Source organism: Corythoichthys intestinalis, chromosome 6 (assembly GCF_030265065.1).
Source record: "Corythoichthys intestinalis isolate RoL2023-P3 chromosome 6, ASM3026506v1, whole genome shotgun sequence".
NCBI classification, from domain to species: domain Eukaryota; kingdom Metazoa; phylum Chordata; class Actinopteri; order Syngnathiformes; family Syngnathidae; genus Corythoichthys; species Corythoichthys intestinalis.
Genome location: NC_080400.1, coordinates 52,295,775 through 52,308,077, shown reverse-complemented (window position 1 = coordinate 52,308,077; position 12,303 = coordinate 52,295,775). Strand labels below are relative to the sequence as shown.

At 38.7% G+C, this 12,303-nt stretch overlaps 1 protein-coding gene across 1 annotated transcript in view; it reads right to left on the bottom strand.

Moving 5' to 3' along the window:
- clpb (ClpB family mitochondrial disaggregase) overlaps window positions 1-12,303 on the bottom strand; it is a 98,163-nt gene that overhangs the window by 66,979 nt on the left and 18,881 nt on the right. The window contains exon 4 of the mRNA XM_057838608.1: window positions 1,074-1,177. Coding sequence (XP_057694591.1) covers window positions 1,074-1,177 — 104 coding nt within the window. The remainder of the gene's footprint in view (window positions 1-1,073; window positions 1,178-12,303) is intronic.

Here is a 12,303-nt window from a genome sequence, read left to right as displayed (position 1 = left end):
CGATATATTGTCTCATAATTATTTCCGGTATGCGATATTATTGCCTGTTTCAGTTTTTTTTTTAAATTTCAACCTATTGAACCACGAATATAGTGACAATACATCCTAATAAATCACAGATTCAAATGCAATAAATTGTTATTCTTAAATAAAACACAAACTATATTAAAATTTACAAATATTAAAAAAAAAAGCAAAGACAATGTATTATGAGTCATTTTAAAGCTAGTTAGGTGCAGAATATGAAATGGGTGAGAAACACAATGTAATTTTTGTCTTCTACCCATTAGAGCCCATTAAAAGTGTTAATTTTATCCAAAATGACTGTCATCTAGTACTGCAAAGTGTTTTTGAAGCCAAATTACTATCATTTATTACATCATATTATCATTGCCAATCAGATTTTTCATAATGGGTGTCATTCTAAATGTATTGTTAGTGTAGAATCTGAAGTATATGCGATTGCCTCCAGAAATCTGAACATAACGAGCTTTTATTTGGAAATCTCCAACGGAAGTATGTTTGCTAAGCCACTACCGGTAATCTTTACACTTTGTAAAGAAAAAAAAAAAAAAAAAAACATGGTGCACTTTGCTTTCATCATGCATGTGGTATCAGTAATAGATTTTTTTTCCTTTTGTTCACATAGCTTGCAAATTCTTTAATCCTGCGAGTTTTCATGTTTGAAGTGTCACCTTTTACCCGCAATTTTGTTTTGTGGAGAAGACTGCCAATGTTTTACAGCAGTCTAAAGTGGTTGATACATTGTCTTTTTTCCATTAGCCTCAATGAAGCAATGCTAACGTTTTACAATGTTTAATATAGAAGGGTTTCATTATTTTGTATGTCTGAACTTGTACGGCATGTCTATGGCCAATAAACATCTGTGAAAGCTTTTGGAGTCTCATATGCAATCAACATGCATGTGTGCTGAGTGCACGCCGCACACGTATGCACGCACGCGGTGATAAATCGCAGCTGGGAAAATTACCGCCCTCATTTTTATTTACTGTGTGATCATTTGACTTATTGCATATTGCGACAGGCTTATGCACAACATTTTTTTTTTTTACCTTGTAGTGAGTGGATGCCCATCTCCCTTGAAGTGTCATAAACGTTGTTGAATTGATCTCCAGCATTTGGGTCAGCACCAGCTTCAAGAAGAACTTTCACCACACTGAGAGACAGAAAAAAAAACAAAATTATGTCAAGAATAGTTCCTTTCACCAAAACAAACTTGACCTTACAATAACAACCAATACAGTGTATCACAAAAGTGAGTACACCCCTTGCATTTCTGCAGATGTTTAACCCTTTATTGCCAAATGTATCACATTTGATACACCTAAAATTTCATGATTTTGAGAGTAATTCAGAATTTTGACATTTCTTTCTTCTTGGATGCAAGTCAACACATGTATCTGCAGGTTACATGAGAAAAAAAAAAAACAAAAACAAGATTTAGCTAGGGTTACAGATATTAGAGCGCTTATTACACATTCATTTTGACATTTCTTTTTACAAATTTGAAAAAAAGGTTTCATTAGTTAGGTTTCATACTAGAGCTGTCCCGACTAGTCGACATAGTCGACATAATCGATGACGTAAATCCGTCGACGAGCACAACATCCCGTCGACGGTTAATGAAGGGTTAAAAAAATATATATGCGCGGAAAGTTCAGAATGTCGGATGCTCTGTATGCAAGCGGGGAAAGCGGCACAAAGCCAAAAAAGCGCACCAGAGTGTCCAAAACATTGACTTATTTCAAAGAAACAAAGGAGGGTACACTCTTCTGTCCTGTCTCTTCAATGCCAAGCTTGGCTGCACGTCGCCCGTGAATAAACACCCCAAGCGCCGTCACCGTTTGTAAATTTTTTTTTTTTTGTTTTTTCATTTTTTGTACACCAGAGGGTACTGTCGCCTTACTAAATAATAATGTTTCATTGACAATGGGCCTATAAGTGCTATTAGTATTGTTCTTAATGCTAACTGAAAGGTTTATTTCATGTTAAGGTTTATTTTATGGTATAGAAAATTATATAAGGTTAAAAGGTCATAAATATATACAGTATATACAGTGACTGCACTCAAGGGAGAGATTGTCAATGATAAGGTAATAAATTAAGGTAAAGGCAATTCATATAGGCAATTCATTGATATATAAATAAGGTTTAAAAGGAAAAAGGTGAAAAGGTTTTGTTAATTTCTAATTGTGTTGTTTTATTTTATTTGTGTGCACCGTAGCTCTTACAGTGTGATTACATCAAGGATGGAATAAAAGTTGTAAACCATCAGTTTATGAGACCATCTTTTCAATCGGGATGCTACACTAGTTAATTCTATCAGCATTTGAACTCATTGTTTATTTGTGATTTATTATTGTTATTTACGTTTTTATTTGTACTTTAATAAATAATTTAAGTGTTCCAATATGTTTTTTGTGAATTGATAAGCGTCAACAAAAATGTCATTGCTGAATTGGTAAACAAAACAAACAAATTTTTTTTTAAAAATTATTAGATTAGTCGACTAATTGTAAAAATAGTCGGCTGACTAATCGGGAGAAAATTTGTCGTTTGGGACAGCCCTATTTCATACCACTAATTTTTTTTATTGAAAGCTGCTGGACTCATTTGTATTTTATCTAAGTGTATGTTGTCATAAATAGATCAGAAAAAAAACATCCAGCAACTGGTTAAAACTAGACATGTGCCGATTACCCATTTCAAGGTATACCGTGGTATGAAAACGTCAAGGTTTCAAAACAGCAAAAATTTTCCGTCATACCGTCCATACGGTATTAGCTATTTTTTATTCCCTATAATGCAGGGAGAAATCCCTCACTTGCAGCTGCAAGGCTCAACCCTCCCCTACCAGTTGTTGCTCAGTGTCAGTGAGTCAGCTGTGCTAAACAATGGCTGGAGGAGGTGAAACTCCTTAGCGTTTTTCCCCCATCGAAGAAGACGAAATCGCTGGTATGGGAGTACTTCGGCTACAGAAAAGTTACAGACGGCCGCACCTTAGAGGAGGGCCAACCGACATGTAAAACATATACCTCCAATATGATTTCACATTTATAGAAAATTAATGCTTAGTAAAGACTGTCATGAACATTTCCCACCAGAGTAAACTCCAATGTAGTTAGTGTGTCTCGCGGTGGTAAAACAAGTGTGTGTGTGTATAATGTAAACATGATACAAGTCATACACACATGCTTTTTATGGAAAAAATTACCACTTATTACTTACTTATTTTACCCCCATCTGCCATTGTTTGCATACTATCCTCTTTAAAATATGAAAACCTATAAATGTTTGGGTGGATTTAGTTAAAGCAGACACTGTTTCTAAATCTGTGTGATTTTGACAAAGATCAGATCATATTTGATGGTGATTTTATGCAGAAATGTGAGAAATTCAAAAGGTTCAGATACTTTTTCATACCACTGTATTTCTAGGTTAAAAGTAATGTTATTTATTATGATTTCACGCTTTTAATACCATTACAATTAAATTTCTATTTACATTGTCTCTTTGCGTGACTATTTCCAACATCACATATAGATGGTTGAAATGCAATTTCTCCCATGTAGAGCTCTATATACTGATAAAAAACATTGGGGATAAGTATAAAGGATATCAGTACAACTTGTATTCCCACCCCAAAATGCACATCCAGTTGTTGAGATTAAGATAGCGTAATATAGTAAAAATTGTTGCAAGTAAACAAAAATTTAAAAATAATGCGGTCTCCAATTGGTTACCACTATCCCACCCATGCTGTTCTAATAATGCGAAGCGAACGAGTAAACCGAACACATGCATATGGAAAAAAGCCTACTACACTCATTCAAGTCAAACACAAAGACATAAAAAATATAGACAAGAACATTGGCCTTGACTCTTTCCTCGGTTCACCTCGTCTGTCTCGTGGTGGACACAGCCGAGTGAGCGCTAGACACTAGTCTGCCTCGTCATATGTACATAAGAGTATATAGTAGGGGGCAAAGGGTCGGCCCAGTTTCCGGCACCGTATGGAGTGTGCATATGTGTTGCTTCAATGGTGCGTACCAGCTTTTAGAACAAACACACACTACCTCGGCAACACCACTCACTGTGACGTAACCAACATTCCAGGTGCTGTCGCTCTGTCTACAGACACACACAAACATAAGTGATGGTGGCTTTGACTTTGAGACACACACAAGAATATGTACAAAACCAAACACACAAAAGCCAGCCTAAATAGAAAGAAGGAAATGGCCGTACCGCGAACCTTGCCAGAACTCTGCTGGCCATCATTAAACCTCGAAGCTTCTAATGTAGCCTGAGAGGCTGTAATGGATCGTTTTCAGCTAAATGGTTAAAGCGAGAGGCCCGAAACAGCTTAAATTGAGCAAAGTGATCATTCATTGCAAGGCAAGGTGGACCGCAATCTAATGGGCTGACAGTTGTCTAGTGGAGAGGAGGTGTGTACCTCTGACCTGAAAGATGATGCGTGTAACACTATTTAGATATCTCAGCTGCAACAGTTGGTTTCGCTCTGAGACTATAATCTCATAGCAAAAGCATAGTTGTGAAATACAAGTGAATGTAAGGTATTTTTCAGATTATAAATAGCCCCCTTTTTTATACATTGGCTGGGCCTGTGGTTTATACACAGTTTCAACTTATGCTGTTATTGTTGTTTTTTCATGCCATACTGACAGCCGTTAGAAGAGCGTTCTAGGCACGCCCTCTACTTCAGTTGTAGGCGCAGTTGTTAAGAAGTGATAATCACGATGAAGCCTAATGGATTTAGTAGTGATTTAGTGTGAGATCGAAGGGCTGGCAGATATGGCTTAAAATAAAAATCTCACGACTTATCACCCAGAATTTTAGGCTAGGTTCATAATACATGCACGAATCAGATTTTTTCGTGTTTTTCCGACTCGAGTCAGGCATTAATTTGAGGGTCTGAACGGGACATGTCGCATAGAAGTGGACCATTTCAAATCCGATCTGAGTCACTTTCGTATGTGGTTCAAATCCGATCAGGGCCACATTTTTTAAGAACGTGACTGGCGGTCTGAACTGTCAAACTCCCAAGTCGGAATTCGTGCAGCAATTACGTCAGCAAAAAGCAGGAGGCACGGAGGACGGCAGCCTAGCTTGAACTATGCTTTTAAGCACGAAGCGGCTTGACCACAGTCATAAAAAAAAAAAAAAAAAAAAAAGAAAAAAAAACGAAGGAAAGAATTAGCCTTACAATTTTCGATGTTCATTCTGTGCGCCGAATGAGCAATATTTCATTATTGCACACATAGCCGAGTCGGGGCAAACTGACACACCCACGTCATTTCACACACACACGTCAAGGCCCATGTGTGTGCGTTCTATCAGTCCATAGAAACTGAATAGAAGACTAAACGGGGATTATTAATGTCTGTTATTTTGTTCTCTTTTTGGAAATCAAAATATGATAACTCTGGAATGACATACAGCTAGCATGTGTAATTTGTAGGTGTGCGCATCGGCACTGCCCTCACGATTCGATTCGATTACGATTCGGAGGGCCACGATTCGATTCGATTCGATTCAGAGGGTCACGATTCGATTCGGTTCGATTCGGCAATGCATCGCGATGCATTAAAGTTTGGGATGCATTAAAATTCTAAAGCAAAGCATATTTTTCGTGAATCATGAGGCAACACAAGATATCAGACATTAAACAAATTTTTATTGGCTCTTGTGTCACTCCTGGTTGAAGTCAAATGAAAATAGTATACTTTCAGATATATATATATATATATATATATATATATATATATATATATATATATATATATATAAAACAGATAACAGCATTTAATTAGTGCTTTCTCTTTTTTTTTACCCACTGTAGCAGCCTTTCACACAGTGCAATATCTGAATTCCTGTGCAAAATCAGTAATAACAATCACTGTATTTTAGTCACAACGACCCATCAATAAAAATATTCAAGTAAATATTAAAGAAAACGACAAAGAAAATATTGTAGTGCAGCAGCATCTTTATCGCAATAACAATCCAGGGAATTGATTGATATTTGAATGTAAGGTAGCTCCCGCTACAGTTGAGCCTATATCTTGAGCCCGAACCTGAACCCAACCCGACCGAATTTCGGGCCGGGTCGGGCCCAAAATGTCAATTTACGTTCGGGTTGGGTCGGATCAGGCCGGACTTCACTCTCGCTAACGTTTTTTTAAATAAATATATATTTGTATACTAAAAGAATGTATGGATGTTAAACTAAGGAATACTTGTTATAAAATAAATAAATTGGATAAAACAGAGAGAAGGCGCTTTTGTAATCACAAACATGAGCCAGTGCGTTGTTTGCGCACATGAACGCCGTGGCCCCGCCCTCCTTTTAATCTTCCCCACCCGCTCTTGGCGCTCTCCGCGAGTCTGCAACGCTGCATCCTGGTATTTCCTTTTTGAATTTCGATATAGAGTCGCAAGAGGTGAAAAGCAAACTAAAGACGGTGGGATTGAAAAGGCAAGAATCCACGAGTGGTGTGTGGAAAGGATTTAAATTGATAGTGGAAGATGTTACAGAAAACTGTCGGCCTTGCCGAATGCAACAAATGTGGCGCTTTGCTCTCGTACGAGAGCAGAAAGACTGGCACATTGACGCTGAGCAGCCATTTTAAAAACTGTACTGGCCTAAAAGCACCTACAAATAAAACGTAAAATTTCGGACTCTCGGCCTTTAATACACGGGGTCGGGTCGGGCTGGATTTTTTAGGCCCGAACTAAGCTCTAATCGAGAGAGCAGAGAGATAGGACATAACATAACAATGGCTGAAGCGGTGAAAGTGGGAGCGAGAAAGATTATTGATGTACCTAACACATTAAAAGCAGACATCTGGAGACATTTTGGCTTCTACGAGGTTGGTGGGAAACTTGACCAGAGTTATGCGGTGTGTAAAAAAATTAAACATGAGAATAATAATACAAATGGGGAAACCAAATCCATTGCATCACCGGAATTGCGCAGGGAAGATTTTTGAACGTACTTATATATTTTAAAATGCGCTGAATCGATTCGGCTTGTTGCCCGCATCGAATCGAATCGTCCATGCCCCGCATCGGGATGCATCGCCGCATCGATTATTGTTGACACCCTTAGTAATTTGTTTTGATGCTTCTGCGCATGTGGGTCCTTTTGCTGAGCGCATCTCGGACTGCGAATTAGCGCGCATGCGTGATACTTGAACGGTCTCAATGGACAAAGGCAGTCTGAACCAGCACGCCAAAAAACCAGATATGGCAAAAAATCTGATTTGTGCATTAAGACCTGTGGTATGAACCTAGCCTTAGTTACAATTTTTCCGATTCTTTATCTCCCCTTCATTTTAACTCTGTCAGTGCCATTGATGACCATACACACCAGGCCAAAATTATTTGCATCTCTGCAATTCTGTCAGATAATGCTCAATTTCTCCCAAAAAATGATTGCAATTACTAATGCTTTTGTAGTAATATCTTCATTTAATCTGCTTGCAATGAAAAAACACAAAAATTAAATCATTATTTTACACAAAACTCAAAAAATGGGCCAGACAAAAGTATTTGAAAAACCATGTGATGCTTCTCGAATTTGTGTAATTAACAGCTCCTGTTACTTACCTGTGGCACATAACAGGTAGCTAAATCACACTTGCAGCCAGTTAAAATGGATTAAAGTTTATTCAACTTCTGTTCTGCGTCCTTGTGTGTACCACATTGAGCATGGAGAAAAGAAAAGCAAAGAATTGTCTGAGGATTTGAGAAGTTATATTGTGAGGAAGCATGGGCATCTCAAGGATACAAGTCCATGTCCAAAGACCTGAATATTCCTGTGTCAACCGTGCGCAGAGTCATCAATAAGTGTCAAGACCATGGCACTGTGGCTAATCTACCTAGATGTGGACGGAAAAGAAAAATTGAAGAGAGATTCCAACAAAAGATTGTGCGGATGATGGATAAAGAACCTCGACCAACAATCCAAACAAGTTCAAGCTGTCTTGCAGTCCGAGGGTACAACAGTGTCAACCAGTATTATCCGTCGGCGTCTGAATGAAAAGGGACTCTATAGTAGGATACCCAGGAAGACCCCACTTCTGACCCAGAGACATAATGTAGTCAGGCTGGAGTTTGCCAAAACTTACCTGAGAAAGCCAAAAACGTTTTCAAAGAATGTTCTCTGGTCAGATGAGACAAAAGTAGAGCTTTTTGGGAAAAGGCATAAGCATAGAGTTTACAGGAAAAAACCAGGCCTTCAAAGAAAAGAACACACCACAGTCAAACATGGCGGAGGTTCCCTAATGTTTTGGGGTTGCTTTGCTGCCTCTGGCACTGGACTGCTTGACCGTGTGCATGGCATTATGAAGTCTGAAGACTACCAACAAATTTTGCAGCATAATGTAGGGCCTAGTGTGAGAAAGCTGGGTCTCCCTCAGGTCAGTGGTCTTCCAGTAGGACAATGACCCTAAACACACTTCAAAAAGCACTACAAAATGGTTTGAGAGAAAGTACTGGAGACTTCTAAAGTGGCCAGCAATGAGTCCAGACCTGAAACCCATAGAACACCTGTGGAGAGATCTGAAAATGGCAGTTTGGAGAAGGCACCCTTCAAATCTCAGAGACCTGGAGCAGTTGGCCAAAGAAGAATAGTCTACAATTCCAGCAGAGCATTGTAAGAAACTCGTTGATGGATACCGGAAGAAGTTATTCGCAGTTATTTCATCTAAAGGTTGTGCTACCAAGTATTAGGGTGAGGGTGCCAGTACTTTTGTCCGGCACATTTTTGGAGTTTTGTGTAAAATGATAATACATATATTTTTCTCTTGTTTTTTAATTGCAAGCAAAATGAATGAAGACATTACTACCAAAGCATTTGTAATTGCAATCATTTTCTGGGAGAAATTGAGCATTATCTGACAGAATTGCAGGGGTTCCAATATTTTTGGCCAGCCCCGTATATACTTTCCCCCCCAAATTTTACAACCCAGAATGTAATTTATTTGAAATATCATCTAAACGGGTCATTTTTATGTATTTACACAACATAGTGAGTATATTGGCAAAAAGATGCTCGATTTCCATATGCCAGGCAGGAGGTCGAGAGAACGACCAAAGAGGAGACATGAAGGTAGTTGGTGTGAGAGCAGAGGATGCAAAGAACAGGGTTAGACATAGTCAACTGATTCACTGCAGCGACCCCTGAAAGGAAAAGCCGAAAGGAAATTTTTTTTTGCACTAAAAATGAACAACAACAATCACTTCAAGAAACTGAAGCGAATAGAAATGACCTATTATGATTACACAGCGGGCTGGTAGCCAGGCGCGTAGGATGGAAATGCTAATGTTATTAAAATTCTTAATAACACTTAGTATTGGGTTTTATATTATTTATGTATCGAAAATGGTCTTAAGTATTTTTCTGACAATCGATATTGAGTTGATAATTTTAGTATTATGACAATACTAGACCAGAGGTGGGTAGTAACGCGTTACATTTACTCTGTTACATTTACTTGAGTATCTTTTTGAGAAAAAATGTACTTCTAAGAGTAGTTTTACAAAGCCAAACTTTTTACTTTTACTTGACTAGATTTGTGAAGAAGAAACGATACTCTTGCTCCTCTACTTTGGGCTACACACAGTCGTTCCATTTGTTTCTGTATTCTTCATTTAGATTTTACGTTTTTTTTTTTTTTTTTGCCAGTCACCAACAGTGGCTCTCCCAGTTTCACCAATAAGACGTCTCAACAAAAATCGCATGATTCCATGTACCAATCAGACTTAAACTTGCTGCTCTATGATCACGCTGCCCTGTTCAATCACGTGGAATCTTTAAAGCACCTTAAAAAAATAAAGAATTTGACATAAAGCACTGTCGTCAACATGACTCGAATGCACGGCTTTTAACCTGTCTCCCAGTTTTTCTTTGGCACTGATTGACCACGGAAACACAGAAATATGATCCTTTTAGTTTCATAATAGGACATTTTTTCTTCACTAGAGGGCACTCACGCTCTTTGGATGAATAATGCTTTATTTCTGGAGATTGAATTCCGGCGAGAGAAATATTAGGTTTTTTGTATTTCTTTAACTTAATGTGGTTATGGAATAGGTTATGGTACAGTATAATACTAACAGTTCATATAGATAACTGCTGAGGAAAAAAAATACCATTGTTTTGTTTTGTTTTTGTTTTTAATCGAACATCGTAAACAGTTACTCACAATGTTACTAATTACTTGAGCATTGTTTTCAGCCAATTTTTTTTTTTTACTTCTACTTGAGTACATTTTTTGGATGACTACATTTACTTGAGTAATATTATTTTGAAGTAACGCTTCTCTTACTTGAGTAAAATTGTTAGCTACTCTACCCACCTCCGTACTAGACCCAAGATAAAAGTCTAAGATTGGAACCTTGACTTTTACTAGCTTAACGAAGGTTATAATTACCAAAACATAACTAAATTTACTCATACCAAACCAGTGTTCCTCATCAGCAAGTATGCATGTAAATGTTTGGGCTCTGAGCTATGAGCAACAGTAATATTTGATATTTGTCTATATTTTGCTATAGTATTCTCCGAGTGTTAACTGGGCTCTGCACGTAATCTCCCTGGACCTCAGGCTTTTGTTGCTATAAAAAATGTTATTTTACATGCCGACAATTCCTGCAGGTGGTTCCTTTTTTGCAGGGTGCGTAACTGACAATTGAATCCAGGAACTGTTGGTGTTCAACCTTAGAGATTCCACTCTATATCTGTTTCTACATGCTTCAAAAGTGAACCATCCCAGTGACAGTTTGAGCATGCGTGACACATAAAAGAAAGGCTGAGAACCGCCTGGCCAAATCTTTGTGTCTGACCTTGCTGAGGAGGTCTAAAGGACTATCGGGGGGGTCCCCTTTTGTTACTGTATCCACTGTGAGGGAGGGCCGTGACCCGCGTAGGGCTCTGCTCTCACCCTTGCAAGCACTTCTACAAACACATGGATGCATCCTCAGAACACAAACTTACTGGGGATGGTCACACGAGGCTAGGCTGGCCTGTGCAAAGAAATGAGGTGGTGTGAAAAGGTTTAATAGCATCAGGAAGGTAAACAGGCAAGGATAAAGAGCTGAAACTGTGGAGGAGTAAGAGAAGGGGCAATGGCTGAAAAGATGGGCATGCAGCTAAAAAGATGAAAGGAAGAGATTTAATTATCAAGAGAATGGTGCCAAAACTACCGAGCTTTTGAGTAGAGTTTGTGTAGTTTTACTAATTAACTGATGATCAAGTGGCTAACTATATTTGGGAGGAGTTGCAGCACTAATTTGAGGCCTAACCTAAAGAGTTGTAGAGGTTAATTAGGTTTAATTCCTTTTTTTTTTTTTTTTTTAAACAAGAAATTGGAGACATCCAAATACCTTAATATGAGTTCAATGACAACATAATTACTTTACAACGAAGAGTAAGAAGAAAGCCTCTGTGGATACAAGATGCACAACAGACGATTACTTCTAGGTTATAAAACCAATTGTCTGCCCCTGAATTTCCCTCAATTTTTCAAACTTCTCCACTGCACTAGTGTGATCGCTGCTTCATCTCTCCGTGTCTTTCTCGTATTTGCTGTAAAGTCAGTGATTTTTGGATGAAAAAGTACATTTAGTTGACTGAGTAAGGCCAAGCGGGATGGCTTAACTCACATATAAGTCGTCTGCCCATTTCGTTTACCGTATAGCCTCCTAGGGCTGCATCAAAACAAGTGCCCAGTTTTCAATTTTTTTTTGTATTGCTGTAGGTCTGCGGGCGTAGAGTCCATTGTGTTGGATCACGGTCCACTAGTGAGTGGCCATACATGCTGGCGCTTAGGTTGGTATATTCCAACTTTAGGCTTTGGGGTGTCAACACGTGACTGTTCTTTGTTTCCCCTGCCCCGAAGGGAAGACGGGAAGCAGACACTTCCTTCTCAACCGCGACATAATAGACACTTGAGACGAACTGACCATCCATGTCTCTGGCCACCTGGCCCAGACGCTGGACCTCACTTGACACCGCCTCACCTGCCACACACCTGAGGTCAACTAGGTGCCAGGAGGAGAGCCTCGTCAGTTAGAACTAAAGCGATAAGATTTAAAGTATGACAATTTTGCCACTTGGAGGCCAAAGACCTTCTTTGAGTGGTCAGTCGTACAAAACAACCAAGAAGTGTGCATCTACGACCTACCAAAACAATGACCTTCCATCTTCAGGGGATCCAAACCCATTATGGCAGAAACTGATCAGACACCTTACAA